Source organism: Equus przewalskii, unplaced genomic scaffold, assembly GCF_037783145.1.
Source record: "Equus przewalskii isolate Varuska unplaced genomic scaffold, EquPr2 ChrUn-13, whole genome shotgun sequence".
Lineage (NCBI taxonomy): Eukaryota > Metazoa > Chordata > Mammalia > Perissodactyla > Equidae > Equus > Equus przewalskii.
In genome coordinates, this window is record NW_027228750.1 from 5,918,683 (window position 1) to 5,940,538 (window position 21,856).

Genomic DNA, 21,856 nt, shown 5'->3' on the forward strand with positions numbered 1-21,856 from the left:
TTTCAGTTTCTAGGATTTTTTTGTTGTTGAAGGAAAAAAAAAACCTTGTAAACTGTGAGTTTCTGTTAAACTTTGGAGAAATTTTTAATTAGTTTATAATTTTGAAGTTAACTATATAGTTGTTGGTGAAAGAGTTTGCATATAATACGCTACGTAATTCAGCTTGAGATATTTAAGTATATGCAAACTCATCCATGTCCATCATACAACATGGTTTCCGTTTAATCATCTGAGCTATGTTTCCTATCACAGTACTAAGTGAAGCATTAATAGTTTATATGTTGTGCAACTTAATGTATCCAACTCTCAGTACAATTTCAGGTCCTCCATGTCCAGCCAAGCTATGCCTTTGATGATTTGGGTTCTCTTATCAGCATCTCCTATTACATACACATGCAAATATGTATGTCAATATAAACTATAGTAGTCTACATATAATTTTTGCTCATTAAATTACATGCTTTGAAGAATTCCTTGAGGTAAATTGAAAGCCCAAACATTTTATTGATAACATTTTGTGAATTTTTGAATGGAAATCATTTAGAAACTTAATTATTACATGTAAAGTATGTACTCATGCAAAATCAGTGTATCAGTTACACATATCCTAATATGCAGAAAGATGTTTGGGGTTTAAAGATGAATTTCTTAAGAGTCTAGGGATTGAGGTCAGACCCTTCTGTGTTCATATCCTCGGCTCTGCCACTTACTAGCTTCTGTCTAAGGCAAATTACTTAACCTCTTCACATCTCAATTTCCTTACCTGTTAAATGGGGATAATAACTACCTAATAAGGTTGTTAAGGTTAAATGAGATTATCATATAAGGTACTTAGCACAGCATAAAGTACTTAGCACTTAGGAAATCCACAGTAAATATTTGTTGTTACTATTTAAAAGCCTTTAAAAATTTGTCACTGGTAGATTCCTAACTGTGAAGATAGAGACATAGGAAGCAAAGTTGCTGAACTAGAAGTGGATTAACAAAAATTTGCAGCCATTCTAAATGCTGCATAAGTGTTAAAATTTTTTTTAAAGGTAAAACCCCATTATAGTGACTTACCTTTAGAAGGAACTGTTTTGTAAAGGCACTTCAGTCTCAACAGATGGCTCCGAGAAACATGCTTTTACTGTCTCTGTGAGGAATAGCAACTGTCTCAGATCCAAGACTGAGCACAGTGCAGACTTCAGATGAAGAAAGCTGATGCCTTCATCTTTTTTCCTACCAAAAAAAAAGTTTTTATTTGCAGTCTTTACACAGTGAATTCTTTAGTTTAAATGCAGTGTTTAAAATAATTCACTCTTGTGGGTTGTTTCAGTTATCATTTGATGGTGTATAATTGGTTTAAATTATTTTTCAGTAGGTAAAGTTATATGTAAGTATAGTTGCTCATGTCAGAAACTTGGCAATCATTCTTGACTCCTTCCTCTTCCTCATACTTCACATCTAATCACCAGGTCTTTGAATAATTATGTTCTAAATATTTCTCTAATCAGTCCACTCTTCTGCATCCCCACTTCCACCGCCTTGGTCTGTCAACATCCTTTCTTTTTTAAACAAGTTTTTGCATGTTCTTGGCATCCCTCACCCCTAAGCTCAATCTGTTCTTCTCAAAAAGCTAATGTGTCCTTTCTGAAATGCAGGTCTCATCAGTTAGAATCCACTCATGGCTCACTATTACTTTGAAGATAAAAATTCAGAATCTTTTTAGGAAGGTGTACAGACCCACCCTCTTGAGAAAGATTTTTTGAATCCTTACATTTGACAGCTCTTTTTGCTGGGTGTAAAATTCTAGTGTAAGGAGGTTGTTGCTCTCCTGCCTCCTGCACTGCATCTCTCCTGATGCACAGTCTGCTGTCATTCTTATCTTTGTTTCTCTGTATTTTTTTTCTTTTTTAAACTCTGGCTGTTTTTAAGGTTTTTATCTTTATCGTTGAATTTGTGCACTTTAATTATAATGTGCATTGGTGTAATTTTCTTCATGTTTTTTGTGCTTGGGGTTTGTTGCACTTATTTGTTCTGTGGATTTATAGTTTTCATCAAATTTGGAAAAACTTTGGCTATTTCTTAAAATAAGTTATCTATACTCCACTCTCACCTACCTCTTCTAGGACTCCAATTTATTTGTGTTTTAAGGCTACTTGAAGTTGTCCCAACAGCTTACTGATGTTCTGTACATTTTCCCAGTCTTCTTTCTCTGTCTTTAATCTTGGATAGTTTCCATTGCTGTGCCTTCGAGTTCACTGACCTATTCTTCTGCACTAACTTGCTGTTAAACCTACCCAATGTATTTTCATCTATAGAACTTCAATTTTTTTTATATATCTTCCGTATCTCTTCGTAACGTGATATTTCTTTTCTCTACCTCATTTAACATAGTAAATATAATAAATAGAAATAGTAAATAAGGACATTAAAACAGCTATCATCTGTCATTTTGGGTTTTTTTTTATTGACTGACTTTCCCTCCTCATTTTGGGTCATATTTTCCTGCTTCTGTGAATGCCTGGTAGTTTTTTATTGTATGTGAATTTTACATTGTTGGGTTTTGGATTTTTGTGTGTTATGTGTATGTTCTTTTAAATACTCTTGAGCTTTGTTTTGGAATGCAGTTAAGTTAGTTGGAGACAGTTTGATCATTTCAAGGCTTGCTTTTTACCTTTGCTGGGTGGGCTAGAGCAGCCTTTAGTCTGGGGCTGCTTTTCTCCAGTACTGAAGCAATATCCTCCTGAGTACTCTGCCTGATGCCCTGTTCGTTATGAGGTTTTTCCAGGTTGACAGTGGGTACACAGACTATTCCTAACTCGAGAACTTTTCTGCTTGCTTCTTTTTGCTTATTCTTTCCCTGTTGTTGGATGTGTCCTTATGCTGATCAATACTTACCTGAAGACTTGAAAGGAACCCTCTGCGTGTTTTTGGAGCTCTCTCCTTTCTATGTGGCTGTCTTCTCTCTGGTACTCTGCCCTGAAAATTCTAACTGTCCTGGCTCCCCAAATTCTTAACTCTGTCTCCTCAACTCAGCAAGACTGCTTGGTTCGGGTTGGGTTCCCCCCTCCCACACCACAGCCTAGAATCAGTAATCTGGGGCACTCACTGGGCTCACTTCGTTTAATTCCCCTATCCTATACTGCCTATCATCCAATTTCTAAAACCTATTTTTTTCACATATATTTTTCCATTCTTTTCAGTTGTTTGAGGTGGGAGAGTAAATGTTTTTCCCACCTTTGTAAATGAAACAAAGTTTGCCCAACTGCTCAAGCCAAAGGCTTAGGGTTTATTCTTGGTTCTTCTCTTTTCCTCCACATCTAACCCACCACCACGCCGTGTCAGTTCACGATTCCCACAGCTGCCAGGTTAAGCCACCTTCACTTTCACTTTCACCTGGATTACTATGCTGACCCACTGCTCCTTTTCCATTCTTGCCTCCTACAGTTGGTTCTCCACTACATGAATGAACTTAAATATATCAAAGTCTATCATTCACACTTAAACCCTTCCTGGCTTTCCCCGTGGTGGGCTTCAAGCCCCTCCATTATCAGGCCTGCCTCCTTTTCCAACTTCATCTCTTTAATACCATACAACCACACTGGCCTCCCTCTGTTCCTCCATTATACCAAGTTCTTTCTCATACCAGTCTTGTGCCTGGAATGTTTTCTTATGTTCTCCCCTGAATGGCTTCTCAGCTGTCAGTTCCTTAGCAGGGCCTTCTCTGATGACCCTAGTTAAAGTAGTTTCCCCTCTTGTCAGTTAGATGGCCCTGTTCATTTCCTTCATGGCACTTATCACAATCGGATTACCTTTTTTTCCTTCCTGCTGAGCAAGATGTGCCCTGAGCTAACATCTATGCTGGTCTTCCTCTTTTTTGCATGTGGGTTGCCCCCACAGCATGGGCGCTGAGGAGTGGTTTAGGTCTAGGCCACCAAAGTGGAGCCCACCAAACTTAGCCACTAGGCCACAGGGCCAGCCTCATAATCAGATTATCTTGTTTATTTTTTGCCTAGTTGTTTCTGTCCTTCCCCACTAGAATATAAGCCTCTTAAGGCAGGGACTTTTTTGTTCATTCCTAGGTCCCCTGAATGCAGAACAGTACCTAACCCCATAAAAGGTACTTAATATAAATGTGTAGAATGAGTGAAGAAAAGACCTCAAGTAACTTACCAGTCATGCAATTTTTTTTCTATTAGGATGGAAGAGTTGTAACTTTGTGGTTCTCCTACCCTCAGTGCTTCATTTATCCCTGTATGATAATTTCTAGGAACGTGGGCTTTTGTTTTGATCTCCAAAAAGGAGTGAAATATAATATACTTTGGTAATAGTTACCTGTTACAGAAAACTAAGATTTAAAAACAGAACTAGATTAGGCCATTCATACATTTAATTGGAATAGTACTAACCATAGAAGGATAATAAAAAATACCTGTTCACTTAGTTTTATAACTTGTTACGTTGGAAAAAATTATCCCTCCTAAAATTGCTATGGAGGTATAGCCTCAAACTTCTTAAATAGGTACATTATAGTTCATGTATAATATAAACTAAACACTTTGAAGGGTTGAATAACCAAATACTTACCTAATTGGAGTATGGTTTTCTTGACTTTCAGAAACATGTAGAAAAATTCTAAATACCAGGATGTCTCACAAAGTATAAGCTTACGGATCTATGTTTTTATGTTTGGTTCATTGTATTTAGAGGTAAGTGGACCTGTGCATTATAAAAATAACACTCTTTCAAATTAATGAGATTCACTTTTGAAATTTTTTAGATATACACACTCATAATGGGCCAAATGGGTCTCACTCTCAAATTTATCATTTGGGATTATCAAGAAGTAAATTCATCAGTCTCATCTATACATGTATTGACTAGTTTAGTCATTCAAAGTAATCCTTTGCTTCTTACAGTTACTGGTGCCTATCTTGAATAATGAAGTTTGAATTTCACAAATGTGCAATAATTCCATACCTTTCCTGTAGCATGTCCTGAGCCCTAAGCTGCAATAAGGATTACTCAAGGTCAAGGTAACAAATGACTGTTGTTTATGGACAAAATAAGCCTCTTGATTTGTGTATTTGCTAATAGTTCTGCTTGACTTTAATGCACACATTGTCAAAGAGATGAATACCCACCAGATTCTTTGTCAAAACGTAAGTTTAGGCTGAATTAAATCACTTGGCTATGTTTTTGTACTTTAATGTACATGTGAGAAAGATTCAGAGTTCTCTAGCAGATAGAATTCCACTCTTCATAAGCCTTCATACTCCCTTCTTATACTTAAGGCTTTATTTGCATAGCACTATTGAAAACAGATCCAAGTTAGTGGATATCTTAAACTAATTCGGTTAACTAAAGCAGAGTTTATAGATTTCATATAATAGTTATGGTGTGCTTTAAACAAGTCGTATTGCTGATAAACCTTAACAGCATGACCAGTAAAGAGCTGCCTAAATAAATAAATCTCTTATTGTTTAAAAAGCACAGATAGCTCTTAGGCATTGGAGCATGCCATGATGATGTAAAAAGTTACTCCGATGTATTCTTCATACCAGACTGAACATCACGTCTTGTGACTGAAGGCCAAGTTTAAACCAGTGTTCCTTTAGTTCCAGGAGCACACTATGGACTAAGCTGCAGCTTAAACAAACACATCTTCATGGAGGTCATTAGTCAGATTGTCACACAGTTTAACTAATTCGAATACTCCTTGCTTTCTTAAAACCTACTTTTCTTTGAATGTTGGACATACTAAACATGAAATTCTTCATTTGTCCACATGGTTAAAAGCATTTGGCTTTTCATATGTGAGAATATCCTATTAAAAAAGGAAATAACTAAGATATTATCATGTAGAAATAAAAAGCCAAATGCTTTTCTGTGTCTAAGAACTGACTGTTCAAAAGCTACTTGGTCCATAAAATTTAACGTTACTAGGTTAGAAGATGACAATATTACAAAATCTTAGTCTCTAATCTCTCCAGTGAGACAATGTAGCAGCAGCCCAGAATTTCTTTGCTATTGTGACCAGTAAGAAAATATGACCCTTAAAACAACAAAACTGTTTTGCTGCCACTTTCTGCAGCCTTTGCTGTGACACACGTCTCTACTGCGGGGCTCGGGAACTACGGGCTTGGGTTTTCTTTTGAGCGAGTTCACGCACTGCTAGGTAGGAAATTACTTGCCCCCTCAAGAGTATTAAATTAACCATGTTTGTCTTGAAATAGGTTTTAGGCATTATTAATAACAAGAATTAAATGAAATCAAGTCAAAACAAACACTTCATTCTAAAAGTAAGTATAACCTATAGTAAATAAATGATTTAAAAACAATGTGAAATGCCATAGTCTGATGAAATAAAGTTTTGTGACTTTGTGGTAACTGGACTTCCACTATTATATCTATTAGAAATGTCTAGTAACTGAATTTCTAATAAGACAAGTCCTTTTCTCTCCAACAGTATAAGAAAGGGTTTTTTTGGGTAGCAAATTATTTATGCAAAGCTATTTTCTTTACAATGAAAAGTATAAAATAGGTATAATGATATTTAACTCAAACCAATTCAAACTTTACCTGAATAGCTATGCTACTGTCTGCATGTAAAGTCATCATTATAAGTCTTCCTAATTGTGGGACTTTGAATGTTTACTACTTGGAGGGACAAACTATGATGGGAATTAGACCATGATGAGAATTAGCTCCACAAACAGAAGGCAACATTAAATAAAGCTGACAGTAAAAGAAATGCAGGCCATAAACTGTTGTTTTTGTTTCGTTTTTTTAATATCTATATAAAAAATAACGAGCGATTTACAGATCTCTTTCTCTAATCAGAACCTCAAGTGTATATATAAAGGTACTGTACAATATATAAACATTTACAACCAGTAAGTACATCCATATTTTGCTTAGCATTCCAAGGCCACATTGCTAAGTCAGTATATAATCAGTACAGTGACAGGTTACTTAGCAAGGAAAGAGCCACATCAGACTGACAACATATGACATCAAAGTTATGTCACAGTTAACAATAAAAATAGGAGTTTTATCACTAATTGTGGACTATAGGGAAAATAAATCATTTCTGTGATACTAAATTCTTAGCATTTATCAAGCCTCCTAATTTTGCTCTATTCAAGTAGTTACAGTAGGTGGGTAAATATAGTTCCGGATGAAAATGGGATTTCAGAAATCTCACTTTGGGAAGCATGTCTTATCTACAGGGGCTGAGTCAGTTGTTGTAGTAAAGAGTTTCACAGTCAGACTGAGAGGGAAGGAGTTGGACATAATGTGTTTCACAATAACATGATGAACCCAGGGTGAAGAAGAAGTGTGTTCAAATACTCCATAAAATGGCTTTATTCTGAGAATGTTCCTTTATTTATAGATGCTACTGACTTCTGCTTCAGGGACTGAAAAACCTGGATATATTTTATGGAGTTAAAAAACTCTCCACCTTCTAACAAACATCTTTAATTAGACTTTAAAAAATAACTCTGAAAATTTGTACAAGCTAAGCCGATGTTTAGTCTCCCTTTCTTGTTTTAAAATAAGTTAATGTAACTAGAAATTAAAATTAAATAAGCTCTAGCAAGCACTCTCTACCACCCCGTTTGTCCGTACTCGCTGAGCAGGTCTCACACACGATCCGCTTCTAAACAACCCAACTTGTACAGCTGCTACCAGAGGAGCTGGCACTTGATCTGGCAGTGGGCTGTGAAACTGGGTTTATAATTAAGTCCCTCCCACAATCTGTATGATATTTTGACTCTTCAAATATGTAGTATGTATTAACAACTAATGACTTAGTAGTAGGTACAAGCAAAATATCCAGAAACAGAAATTTGGTAGTTTTTCTTCAAACAGCAATAAGCAGTGTTACCACATGCTTCTTTGTGGTTTCATAATGAAATAACTGAAATAAAAGGGCGATCTGAGACGCTATTACGTCAGGGTTGGTAACAAAGCAGGAGGTGAACTCTTAATTGCTTAAAGTACTTTCTTATTTTGAACATTCAATTGTAAGTAATATCTATAACAGTTACTTAAAATACTTTATCCAGCCAAATTTAAAAAACCATAAGAAAGTGTCAATATTTGACTATATTTTCTCCTTTACAGTAGTGATGTTTTGGAGTTTTATTTTTAAACTGGGACTTCATCAGTAGCCGTTAGAAGAGGCAACTGCCATCTTTAATGATGAGTTAACAATCTCTTCTTCTGCAAAACTAAAATATTTCTCTCTGTAAACATGCAACATGCTATTGAGAATATCAACTTCCAAGCCAAACCTAATTTTTTCATTACTGTGGACATATCTGAGTGAGAAGGATAGAACAGACATGATACAGTAGATAACTTGGCACAAATATAAAGTGAGTTGTGACCACATTGTGAGTATCAACAAATGTCATTTGTTCAGACACTCATGAAGACGAGCTGCGCAGCCTGAGCAGGGCATGTCAGATGAGAGGCTGGGCATGTCAGAAGAGTGCGTGGATGCAGTTCCTTCCTGAGCACAGGGGAAGGCAGCCAGCCGAGGGGACAGGTGGTTCTTAGCAATCCTAAAGGCCCCTCATGCAGCCTCGATAACTTGATGCTCAAGTTAAAATGTACTTTATGTGTGTTTCAGAATTTCTGAAAAAATGACTTTAAAAAAAAATGCTGCTCTTTAGTAAGAAAAGATTACACCTTGGTTTTCTCTGTTTTATACTAAAGGTCACAGCCGTTTCTCGGCCACACCAGTCGTGCCTGTGGCTCTGTGTGCACTCGGCACCTTCCAGGGCCCTGGAGTTATCGGTGTCTTCTTAGCTGGAGAACCGCTTTCAGGTTTGAACCCTCCACTCTCTCTGTTTTTGTCAGCTGCCTCGAGTTCTTTTCCTTTGTGATCTTCTGGTTTGTTTAAGACCATTCTTTCTTCAGGTTCCTGCTTCCGCTTTTCTGATACTTTGACGCTTTCTCCTATTTTATCTTTACTGGAACTTGTTTCTCCTGAGGTTGCTTTCCTTCCTTGGTCATTTTCAGATGCTGCTCTACTAGTAGTGTTATCAGTCTTTTTGGCTAGAAGAGATTTTTCATCCATTCTCTTGCTCTTTTCCTCTGGAGACCTTGTTCTATTTTTTCCAGACTGACTCTGCTTCATATCTTTCCTGAGAACACCGGCTTTTTCTTTCCCGTCCCAGACGCGCTCAGCACGGTCACGAGCACGGCCCCCTCCTCTTCGACTCTCCAGCTCTAGTAATTTGGCTTCCGCACTGGACTGGTCTTTGCTTCCTTCAGTTTTCTGCTGCTTCTTTGGGCTTGAAGACTGTCCTCTGCCTTGCCGGCTGTGTTCCTGTCCAGACCCTGCCCGGGCGCCCGGCTGACCACTGTTCTCCCCTTTCCGAGGGCTGAGTGATCTGTCTCGGGGTCTTGTTTTGGGCTCATTTTTTAGAGGACTGGGTATCTTTTCTAAATGTTCCTCTGAGTATCGACTGGCTGACTTTTGGGGACTGGCAGATCTACCTCTTTGTGGAATACCAGTTTCTACTTTTAAGAGATTTCTCTTGTCACTGTGCCCAAGACTGTTGGGTGGGTCCCTTTTATTCACATTTTTCTGGAGAAGAGACTGATGTTTTATATCAGATTGCTTTTCATTTAAAGTGCTTTTCTTTTCATGCACAGTGTCCTTTAATTCTTCTGCCTTTTCACAAATCTGAACTCTCATTAAAGATTCTTCAATTACTGGCACATGAGACTCTTCAAACATGGAAGCAGAATGTGGAGATGGGGGAAACGGTGACTGTTCATCATAAATCACACTTGAAGATGAAGGACTATTCATATCCCAATCACCTAAAAAAAGTGATTTCAGTGGAACATTATTAAATTTTAGAATTATAAATAGGAACAGTTAGTTTTGAACTTTGACAGCCATTCAGATTTTACTGACTGCTTGCTTAAACAGCCTGAGTACGAATATTTTATAAATAAAGTTTATATATGTTTAGATATCTCTCTATAAAGGCAGATGTATACAGACAGCTGCGCTTGCACATGAAGGGTAGACAGTTTATATATACACAAAATGACAGTATTCATTTTTCCAATTACTTATGTATAATTAGTGAGATAATACATGATGTGTAAATTCTTTGTAAGTAATAAAGCCCAATAAAAAACTTAGACAAAATAAATAATAAAATTGGACCAAATTACCTGGTCCAAGAAGATTACTAATTTAGCTGTTATCACTGGATATAGCTTACAGATATGCCAAAATCACTAAAAAAGGAGACCAAACTGTGGTAACCAGAATGAGGTTCATGGGCATTTGTAAATAATTTTTCTGCATTAAGCTGTCAAATTTAATGTCAAAAGGAAACTGAAAAGTGCAGATGATAGAAGTAGATGTATTTAATAGCATCATTTTTAATTAAAAAGAAAAAAAAAAAGAAGGAAGTGATTTACAAGACATGCAAATTTACCAAGTCTTTTTAAGGAAAGACCAAGAAAAGCCCTGAAAGCCTTAATGTTGCTCAGGTTTCACGTAGGAGCACAGACCGGAAGGAGCCAAACCTGAAGAAGGAAGAGAAAAAGCCTAGGACTGTGTAAAAAAAATCACAGCGCAGTTAGCAAAGATGTCACCGGGAATGTATGATTTACAAGCAGATGGTGGAAGATAATATAGTCAGAGAATTATAGGCTGGAAGGGGACTGTAGGAAGTCATGTCTACACTTATCCCTCAAAAGCTCTATGGGGAGGAGGGGAGGAAACTAGAAGGGACAAGTACGAAGTGCTGTGCTACTTTATTTCTAGACTACTGCACTCAGTTAAAAATAGTGATTTTCAAATACTACATTTCAAAAGCATGATGAAACCAAGGAAGACTAAGATCATTACAGGAGTACAGACGTGGTCGCATGTCCAATTCCACATCTCTAGATAGGGCTATAGTAACTTATTTTTGACAAGTTCAGGCCAGAAAAGCCTGAAGTTCTTATGATACTCATTAAGAGAGAAACTTATCTTACTATAAGGAAATAAATAACATCTGGAGAGATTTCAAATGTTTTTCATGACATTTAAATCGTTTGCCTGTAATGTCCCTGTTTTTTACAGGTAAATTTCTCTACAAAAGTGACTATATGTTTTCTCTCAAAACTGCTTAATATATGTTCCATTCCAACAAAAGTCCTGCCTGAAGCCACTTATTTTATAATATTATTTATAATAACTGTGCTATATAACTAGCTTTAGATGGTTCTGGTATTTACCTTTGAATTAGCTGGTAAAATATCTATCCCTCCAAATAGATACTCCTTTTCCTTCTGCTGCCCCCTCCCTAACACACTCTTAACCTTTCAGCTCCAGGTGAGCCACCTCACTTACCATGGTCAGGTATCAAGCCAGTGCCTGGCCTCAAAAGAAGAAGAACTTTATTTCCACCGGCCTGGATGAGCTCGATTGCTCGAGTGTGTGTGATGCCCTGTGTAGGTTCCCCATTGATTTCAACAATCTGGTCACCAACCTGGACAGAGAACATTCACAAGAACAACATGAAACCATGCATCCTTCTTCAGTTCTGCTTCTGTCAACTCTAGAGCCACTCAGCCTTGCTGAGTGACTCTCTTTCACTTGTAAAATATTTAACTTGTACACAGTGGTGGTAGCAATAGGAAGAGACAATGTCTAGTTTTATTTACTCTATAAAATCCTACAGGGGAAAGTTTTATATGACTGGTAAGCAGGATCTGGGTATCTCGAAATCACAAATCAGATTCTCAGTTTTCCACCAAAGGCTAAGTGGTGGAAGGGGTGAAGTCTCTATGATCCACATGACACCACAGGGCTGTATCTGAATGATCAGCCCATGAGGGGTACTTTTCAACTTGAGCTGAATCTTGAGTTTATTTCCTAAAACCTGGGCAGGTGGCTCCTTATCTTTGAAGCCTTTCCTGACCTTCAGGGAGAACCGCCCACTCCTTCCTCTGTGTTGCCCATACACCCTGTACACATATGAGCCATCAGATAAGTAAAATATTCATAGATTAAAACTCTGAAAAAATTCAGCTTGGAGAACATATATAATATGAATATTTATTTAAAACCAATAATTGGCTTACACCTCATGATTTTAGTGTGAAATTATTTTCTTATAAAACAAACATAAAACTGGAGATCAGAATAAGATGCCTTTGTACCATTGCTATTTACTAGAAATGCTGTCTATAGTTACATTAAAAGAAAAATGAAAAATATGGATGAGTCAACTATAACTTTTGCAAAGAACCTGCTTAAAGATAACGATGGTAGTGATTTTAAAATATATTCCAGATTTTCAAATGTATTTCAAGGTGACAACCAACTGAAGGGTACTGACTTCAAAAGAAAAAAACTGAACGGTGGAAAACTAATGAAATTCCAAAAAGCAATTCTAATATTTATTTAAAAGCTTACTAAAAGGATCCAGAAATAACACAAGAGAAGAGGACTCTAATTATTGCACAGAGGTTGTGGGACAACTGTCTACAATGCAGCAGAGCACAGGGGCCAGGAAGCGGGCTGTGGAGTTATAATGTGTGTGGCTCACTCCTGGCCCCAGCTCTTCCTAGCAGAGCGGTCTCATTTTCGTCTCTGTTAAACGGGGTTAACACTAGTGCCCGCCTCCTGGGGCACATGGGAGGGTGTGACATACAGCATGACTACACACGAACTTAGTCTTCAAGTTACCTATTTTCTGGTTTTCCCAAAAAAGATTTAAAGTACATCAGTATGAAGAAGATTTAAATGTAGCCTGTACCCCATTCTATACAATACAAAAAAATTCAACTAAACTATGAAATAGAAAATAGACTAAGTGTTTTGTTGCATATTTATAGGAAAAAAAAGATGAGAGTCTCACTCTTGAAGAAATGGAGGATATCACAAACAAGATAGATGGGTTTAACATAAAGTGGAAAGAAAATCTTAAAGAAAACAACCAAAGTGAGACAATAATAAACATGATAGAGAAAAGTAATAAACATAATTAATGTAAAATATTATATCCAGAATATTTAAGTGAAACAAAGTCAATACCCAGATTTCCCTTAATAAGTGACTGAAGAAAAGTCATTTTCATGGGAAAATAACGACAATAAATTAGTACTAGATATAAAATCCTGCTGATAATTAGAGAAATGAAAATTAAAGTAGATAGTATTTGGAGCATGCTTTGGGTATTTCTTGTAAAACATGGTTGAGGTTATAATTAATTTCAATCACGTTCTTTGGCTTAAATTCACTATCCAAACCTGCATATTTCTTATTCTTTTAGTAGTAAACAAATAAATTGCAATAAAACTTGTAATTGAACAGATTTGCCACCAGGTGTCATTTTTGTTTAACTTTAAAACTAAATTGGGGGGAAGGAAAAGAGAGCTGTGACTTTAAGATTTATGGTAGACAGGCCCTCAGAGGGGAGAGAAATTCTATACTGGACTATATGAAGCTAAAGGTTAAAAAAAATGGCACCTTTGAGAGGGAAATGTAAACATTCTTTTAAAATTTTGTTACTTTTAACATTTAAAATGTGATAAGAATAAAATGGGGACTACATCTTTTTTCCTTTTTTGGGGGTGGGGGAGTGATGAAGATTGGCGCTGAGCTAACATCTGTTACCAATCTTTCTCTTTCTGCTTGAGGAAGATGCTCGCTGAGCTAACATCTGTGCCAGTCTTCCTCCATTTTGTATGTGGGATGCTGCCACAGCATGGCTTGATGAGTGTTGTGTAGGTCTGCACCCAGGATCCAACCTGCAAATCCTGGACTGCTCAAGTGGAACACATGAACTTAACTACGCCACTAGGCTGGCCCCGACATCTTTTGATAAATAGAACAGATAAAGATCAAGTTCAGGTTTGTATTACTGAAAAACAAAATTATGGGGGACAGAGGAGAGGAGAGAGAAATGAAAGGGAGAAAAAATGAGAACAGGAAAACCAACAGAAGAAAAGAAGTAGGAAGAAGGGATAGAGAAAAATTATATTCCTTAAAAAGAAATCACTATCATTTAACAACCACCACTAAAAATGTTTTAAAATTACAAACTCTTTCTAACACATTGCTTACATTATCTTACAATCTGTTAAGAACCTATATGCCCCCACAGGAATCAAAGTCAAGTGGACACGCGCCACAGCTTGACACGGAAAGCGCACTAACCGGGCTTGGACAAAGACCTCAGTCACACCGTGACTGTCACAGGCCGAGTGAACCCAGCAAGTGACTTAGTCTCTCTGAGCCCATTTTAAATCTAGAAGTGGGGATAATGCCACCAACCTCAGAAAGTTTTTGTGAGACTAAAACAGTGAAAACACATGTGGCCTGGAAGATAGCAGACTCTGACTATTTTGTAAATCTGATTCTCTGTTAAACATCTAAGCCTGACACTATTTCCTATTATGAACATTTTCCACTCAGGCGATTTCTCATTCGCTTACCACAGAACACCTCTTTCTTCTCTAAATCTTAACCAGATTTAAGGACCAACTTAAGACACAAAATTTATAGATCCTCTCAATGACTCTCAACACTTTTCCATCTATATTACAAGTAAATATTTTCTTTTTTTACTGGATTACATTATGACACTGTTTGCTAATTTCTTCATATATTGCAAGTCCTGTTTACCCAGTAATAAGTTCTTGGAGCTAATCTTAAATATTAAAAAAATAATAATTCTCTCATTATCTAGAAGTAATATCCATCTGTTCTACTCTTTCAACAAATGGAGCTCTGTGGAGCATCTACTGTGAATAGTCAGGGCACTGTATCAGGTGCTGAAGTTACTGGAATAACAGGTACAGGACTCAAGTACAGATGTCAACCTAACAGAAAGCAAAGGAGAAGAGAGGCAGGAGGGAGGCAGACAGGGATGCTCAGGTGCCTCCATGGGTGAGTGTTAGCTGGAGATAAACTCTCATCACTTGGGCGGCGGCCACCAGAGTAAGTTGTCATTAATAACAAAGCTCCTGTGATTCTTACCAAGTCAAGATTTTGATAGTTTAGTAGCCAGAAAAAGAAATCTCTGAAAAGCTGATTTATTTTCTTAGAGTTTAGAACAAACCTGAGCATAGCAGTAATAGCTTATTTGCTTTTCAAATTCAGTCTCTTTTTGATATTAAAGTTGATTTAATCACGGAATCCTAAAGTTTCTGTTCATAAGACGTTTTAGAATTAGACTTTGTCTACTTTAAGGCCTGTTCACCTTTTATTTGTTTGATGAGATTAGTGTATCTGAAGGTTACATTTGGAACCAACATTTATTTTACAATTATATCCTAGTTTTTTATTTAATTGTATTTTTTGTGACACAATATACAGTGGGAGATTTTAAAAATATCAACAGATTTAAAGTACCCAAACAGATTAAAAAGAAAAAACAGAGGAAGAAAAAGGACCAAGAAAACCTGGAATAAGTATGCCATCCCATAAACAGTGCCTCAAATTGCTCTTATTAATAAACACACTAAAACATTTACTTGGGCCATGTATTTTATGGATGGATCTGCATTTTGCAGATGAGAAAACTGAGGTTCAAAGAATTTACCCAACTGTACCCAAAGTTCAATCCTTGTCCTGTCTGATTTCCGAACCTATGTTCTTCCCACTCCGTTAACTTGTCTCTACAAGAAAGTGGAACCGGGGCTAGATCCAGCAGCTCCTGAGTAGCTTTAGCTAAACTAAGGCACCAGCCATTGGTCTCTCTCCTTGTCATAACGACTCTCGAGCTCTGGTTCTGCTGTTCCGCGTTCTCGCCCTCCCCATTTTCTCTATCTTCTCTGCTCCACTAATTACAGGTCTTACCCACAGTTCTGCCCTTGGCCCACCACTCTCTCAATCTTTAGTGATCTCATCCACAACAAAGGCTCCTACCATCACCTCTGTGGGTAATTTCAAAATCTGGGACTTTACCACTAGTTTTAATTGCCTGCTAAATATTTAGACCTGCTCAAATTGCTGGACCCTCCACCTCAACAGGACTAAAACTTAGTATACCATCAGTCTTTGCCAAATCCTTTCTCCCCTTGTCCTCCCTAATGTTTCTCCATAGTACAGGCCGGGCAAAGCCTCTAAGCAATCCTTTACTCTTTCTTTTCCTTCATCCCTCACTCATTTAGCAAAAACTTACCAGTCACCTAGATCGCTCCTTTCTTCGCTAACTCTTGATCTCATATGCCTCTCTTATCTTCCATCCAAAGTGTTATCACTCAAGTTACACTCCCACCACTACCCCTGGATGCCTAAACTATGCCGCCTCTATTCCCTCCATCTCTCCTGCACACCACTAATGGACTGATTTGACCAGTGTATTCCTCTGAGGGGGAACTTTTGCCTCAAAAGCCTTCTGTGGCTTCCCACTGTCTTGGACGTCCATCTTGGCGACCCATCCCACTTTGATATTCTCATTTTCTTCTATTCTCTTTTGTATTTTCTAAATAAACTCTAGGTAAACTTGACCTCTTGCAGTTTCCCATACGTGATGTACACTTCCTCAGTTTTATTCCTTTGCTCATTTTTTTCAGCCTAGAATGTTTTCTTTCCTCAATCTCCGCCTACTGAAATCCTACCCACTTTTTAATGCATCCTGTTCTGTGAAATCTTCTCTATTCATACTCGCCACCTTTGAACTTGTACACAAGTCTGGTCATTTTGAGGAAGGATGGTTTCTTACTTGTTTGGGGTCACCCTTCTCCCAACTCATTCAGCATGAGGTATAAAGCTTTGGGGAAAGCAAACACTCAATATATGTTTATGAAATGAGTAATGGCAGGGGAGCAGTGATGTGGAATCACCCAGAAGCCTTTTCTAATCATTATTAGGATACACCATCTAATAATTTGCCAGGATCATTTGCCTTTCTAGTTTACTTAGTTAAAAGTGAAAAAAAAAAAATCTCTGTCCCTGATGCCTACTGGTGGTAGAGGGAGGAACTCTGAAGTTCTCTTGAGTCGTAGCAGAAGGCTGTCTAGAATTTACAAGTTTTAGCATATAACTTAACTGAATACCAGTGAATTAACTATTTTTTAAAGGTTGAGGCCAGCACATGTCTTCTGTATAAAATTGCTCTTTAAGTAACCTTCAGAAGAGGGAAAATATCTTATGCAGACCCATAAACAATCTGGTCTGCAATGCCCTAGACAAAGCCACAGTGCTTCAGAGCTGAGAGCACCTCGATGGAACACTACTGATGGGAATTCTAGTCCTTCAAATAATAAGAATGGTTGGGAGACTCATGCATTTCCGTCTCTGGCTACCTCTAAAGGAAGCTAAAAGGAAAAAATCCTGGGTCTACTGTTTCTTGGAAGAAGTTGAAGATTCTGTTTTATCCTGGCTTTTCCAAGACTTTTCCTAAGATGAAAGTATATTTTATTTACTAATCCAATGACTCTCAAATGTCTCCTATGTAAGTAAAAAATGATTCTTCTAATTGACTAAAGTCAAGACGGCAAAAGTAGCACAACTGCGACATGGCGTGGCGCGCTGGCGAGGAGGGAAGCAGTCATCAGGGCTTCGAAAGTGAAAGGACAGGCATTGCCTTTCATGTTTCGGTGACGGGAAATCTTGCTTAGATTCCAGAGGTTTCTGTATTCCCTTTAATCGACTATTTCAGAAGTTTCCAGTCTGGAGCCAGAACCAGAGGTTGCAGACAGAAGCCAACTCACGTGAATTCTGCCGTCTTTGATGGCAGGGCCCTCCTCAGCAAGACGCAGGATGAAGAGCCCCATGTTGTACTCCTTCCCCCCGCGCAGGCTGAACCCAAAGCCCCGGGGGCCTCGCTCCAGCTCTACTGGGTAACAGCCAAGGCTCTGGAGAAAAAGTAGTGTAAGAAAAACGAGTTTGCATGGACTGGTTTCTTTACAGTTTGAAGAAAGACTACTTTTATAGCTGAGAGAAATTATTTATACTCTCAATATGCATTTCTGTATAAGGAAGGGACATAAGTTTTGGCTGAAGGGCCTCTTAATTCTTATAAATGCAGCTAAATTAATCTGAAGATTAAATGTCTTCTCTACTAGTTGGTCAATGTGCAACAGATCAGAGAACACAATTTTGGAAACTGCTTCCTTTAGGTAGATTTTGACTAATTTTCCTGAAAAAAGAAAAAACCAAAAAAGCCAAACCATACTTTGATTAACTCAAACAGTGCTATTTCTAAGTACTTAACCAAAGATTCAAATTTCTCCAACTATAACGTAAACTCTTCTTTAACTCTTTACATTCTCCCATGGAAGCTAAGAGAACACCAAACACACAGTAGGTCCTCAAGAACTATTAATTTGGAGAACAAATTTATCTGAACTGATTTGCAATAAAAATTCACCAGTGTAGATGATTCAGCAACTGAAAATAACCATCCGCATCTGGGGGATATTTGTTTACCTGGTTGTGCCGACTGCCCACAACTGAAATCATTGCAGTGTCAGGCTGTGCAAGGGGCTTGTGGTCAGACCAGGAATGTCTATAAGAAGTGGAGACGTCTTTTCCAATTTCACCTTCTAGGGCACTTCTACAAGAGAGAAATCAAGTCACTCTCTGAGCTGAGAAAATGAAAAACAGTCTTAAAGTAAAAGCACATTAATTTCTTTTCTTTTGAAAGCTGAACTTTGCCATTCTCCCTCTGAAAAACTGCTATAAAGACACACTGTGTCTAGAACCAGGGAGATGCTAGACAGAAGCCTGGTTGTGAATTCCAGCAGAACTTAAAGTCTGTCAACATCCGCATGTTGTTTTGTTTTGCTTTGGTTTCGGTTTGAAGGGTGTCTCAGTCCAGTTTACATCAAGGAAAACCACACTCAAGTAACCGAACCAGAGGGTACATAAGCTGACCTTGTCACTTACATGACAAGCTGACAAAGTAAAAAATGGTTCTCCTACAGCACCAACACCTGTGCAGATGCATTCTGGAAATCTAGAAATTTATGGCTAACATTTACAACAAAAGAGGAAATATGTACAAATACTACTCTGCTCTACTCAGGTAGTCTGAGAAGACGGCAATCCACGTGGGTCTGGGGCTTCCCTGCCAAACTCATGAGGACCAAGAGGAGCAGAGCCAGATGCTACGGTCACTTCTTTCTAATCCCCACTTGTCAGGCTTGATTGGAGAATTACGCTGTGCCCTGGGAGGGGGCTGGGAAGAGGGATGAAGGTATTGAGAGAGTGGAAGGAATAGGGAAGGTATTCGAGGGTGGAAAATGCAAGAGTTCTCATTTTGACCTCACCAGCTGGCTTCTGCATAACTGTGTGGGGGAAGAGGGTGGGGAGGGTAGGAGATGAAGAGTGGGAAGATGAGGAGAGAAAAAACCCAAAAACTGAGAAGAACAACCCTACCTGTCCCCAGGTATGTGGTTGGCTTGTGACTGTCCCATGGGCCTGTGCTGCAGGGCTGGGCTTTGCCTGGCTGAGTTTGTTCCTGATGGTGGCCCATGATGCTCTGTTCAAATGAGAAAATGATAGAAATATGAATTTGTCCATACAAGTGTGAAGGCCAAGTGGGTCTATGAAGGTGAGATAATAACAATGGTTACTGCTTTACTGACTTTAGTGACTTTAGCATGCACAGCACTGTTGTCCACCGTCTGGAATTGGAAAATTAACATCTTCTTCCCTGTGGCTTTGATTAATGTTTATGTTTGAAGAGAATAGGAATCATATTCTTACTGTACACATTTTCTCTCTTCCACCTTTATTTTGGTCATCCATACAACATAAAATCAGAAATGAACATACTCAATAATTATCATTATCTAGAGGACAGAGCTTCAGGAACTGTCCTGTGGCCTATTCCAGAGCGCACTGCACTCCCCACAGCTGGTAAGCCACACTGGATGACAAAGCTGGGTCTCAGGAACCCGGGACCACAGAGGCCAATGTACAGACGACACACATTATCTTCGAACCCGCATCTTTAACACAGGAGCAGCTATTCTGCCTGACACTGAATAGCAAAGACAAACTTATTACTCTGAGCGTTGACAAATGTTTATAAAGATTTTAACGCTTCTCTTTTCTAAGAGCACAAATACAGGTGAGAAAAGTAACATCTGTTCCTGTTTCACTCCCAACAGCTCCAGATCTGCCGTTGTTCCTTGAAGGCGGATTTCATAACCAAGCACAGTGAGCGCTGCATCCAGAACTGGATGGCAAGTCACGGGAGATGACAGTTAAGAGACTCTTAGGCTGTCAGACTCATTTTTTTAAAGCTGAAACTTTCCATTGTTTCCTCCTATCCAAATATCAGACATAGAAAATATCAGAGAGAGGAGCATAGCTTAGTGATTAAGACCATGAACTCTGGGGCAAGACTGACTGGGTTTAAGTCTGACCCCATCATTTACTAACTGTGTGTTCTTGGGCAAATTACTTAACTTCTCTGTGCTTTTAGTCATCTCACCTATAAAAACGGAATTATAGCAACCCCATGGGGTTACTGTGAGTATGAAATGAGCTTATAAGGTACATGCTTAGAACAATGCCTGGCATATTATACTCACTATATAAATGTTTCTATTATATTATCGTTATTGTCATTATAATCATCAAAATGATAGTTTTATTTGGGGCTATATTTCTCTTAAAGTGTACATTCTGAAATATTTACCTAACTTAGCAAAAATGTCCAATGTAGAGGCCATTTTAGGTTAGAACATGTGGAAACTGATATAAACTGAATCTCAGAATATGTATGTAATTACTTAAGAAAAAGTGTATTACCAGAGGATAAACTCAAAATCCCATAGTTAAAACATAGTGACTAACATTATAATTTGGGAATCATCTTTACCAAGAATAAATAAGAACCTTATGAGAGAACTTTGTAAAACTCTATTAAAGGACATAAAAAAATGATCCAATAATTGGAGAGATATCCCATGCTCTTAGATGGGATGATTTAACATTAAAGGTATAAATTTTCCCAAAGTTAATATATATTCAATATATCCCAATAAAAATTACAGTTGGATTTTTTGGAGGTTAGTAATTTGCTCTAAAATTGTATATGGAAAAGTTTCATGAATATCTAGTCAATTTAAAGTGTGTGTGTAGGGTGCCCTGCCCTGGTAGCCTCGTGGTTAAGACTGGCACACTCCACTTCAGCAGCTCAGGTTCAGTTCCTGGGTGCGGAGCTACACGACTCGTGTGTCAGTGGCCATGCTGTGGCAGCTGCTCACATACAAAAAGAGGGGGATTGGCAAAAGATGTTAGCTCAGGGCAAATCTGCCTCAATAACAACAAAAAAAAGAATTACAAAAAAAAAGTGGGGGGTGGGGTGGGGAGTTGGAGAATGACTTGCCTTGACAGAGATTAGGATATACCACAGATAAAGGTATATTTCCAAAGTGTGTGTGTGTGTGTATATATATACTTTAAAATATATATTTTTGTGAATATATATACTTAAAATATATATAACATATATATTATTGTGAAAAATATATATAAATTAGCCCAAGAACAGATAAATCAATAGAACAGAATAGAGAGCGTGGAGTTTCATATTTAAAGGGGAAGTTAATATACTGAATAGATGGCTCCACATATATAATTCACAAGGAACCTCTAAATATTAATAAGAAAAAGACAGAAATCTTACAAGAAAAATGAGTAAAGGATATGAAAAGGTACTCCACAAGAAGAAAACAAAAACAAGCATCTGAAGAGATGCTCAAATTTATGGGTAATCAGAGAAAGGAAAATTAAATGGCAATGAGATGACGCTTTCCATACTTTAGCCATTTCAAAAGCTGGATAATGCCAAGTACTGGCAGGTAAAGGTATAGGGGTCTTCAGTGACCTGCTGGTGGGAGTGTAGACGGATCCAGCAATTATGGAGGA

General features: G+C 37.9%; 1 protein-coding gene and 1 long non-coding RNA gene across 10 annotated transcripts in view; one reads left to right on the plus strand and one right to left on the minus strand.

Moving 5' to 3' along the window:
* Nucleotides 1–4,553: 4,553 nt before the first annotated feature.
* LOC139081617 (uncharacterized) lies at nt 4,554–20,998 on the plus strand. Its single transcript, XR_011536763.1, has 5 exons — nt 4,554–4,694; nt 4,905–5,021; nt 6,222–6,287; nt 8,713–8,823; nt 20,089–20,998. It is a non-coding gene; the product is annotated as an uncharacterized lncRNA (long non-coding RNA).
* The window catches only part of MAGI3 (membrane associated guanylate kinase, WW and PDZ domain containing 3), a 219,450-nt gene continuing 204,347 nt past the window's right edge, over nt 6,754–21,856 (minus strand). For 5 of the 9 annotated variants that reach the window (XM_070607886.1, XM_070607887.1, XM_070607884.1 and 2 more), the window contains 5 exons: nt 19,352–19,454; nt 18,401–18,527; nt 17,683–17,826; nt 11,366–11,504; nt 6,754–9,828 (listed from right to left, as the gene is read on the minus strand). In XM_070607886.1, the coding sequence (XP_070463987.1) occupies nt 8,714–9,828; nt 11,366–11,504; nt 17,683–17,826; nt 18,401–18,527; nt 19,352–19,454 (1,628 nt within the window). In that variant the 3' untranslated portion in view covers nt 6,754–8,713. Of the gene's footprint in view, nt 9,829–10,460; nt 10,552–11,365; nt 11,505–17,682; nt 17,827–18,400; nt 18,528–19,351; nt 19,455–21,856 lie in introns of all 9 variants that reach the window. The other 4 variants (XM_070607893.1, XM_070607892.1, XM_070607888.1 and 1 more) reach the window with 2 other exon arrangements.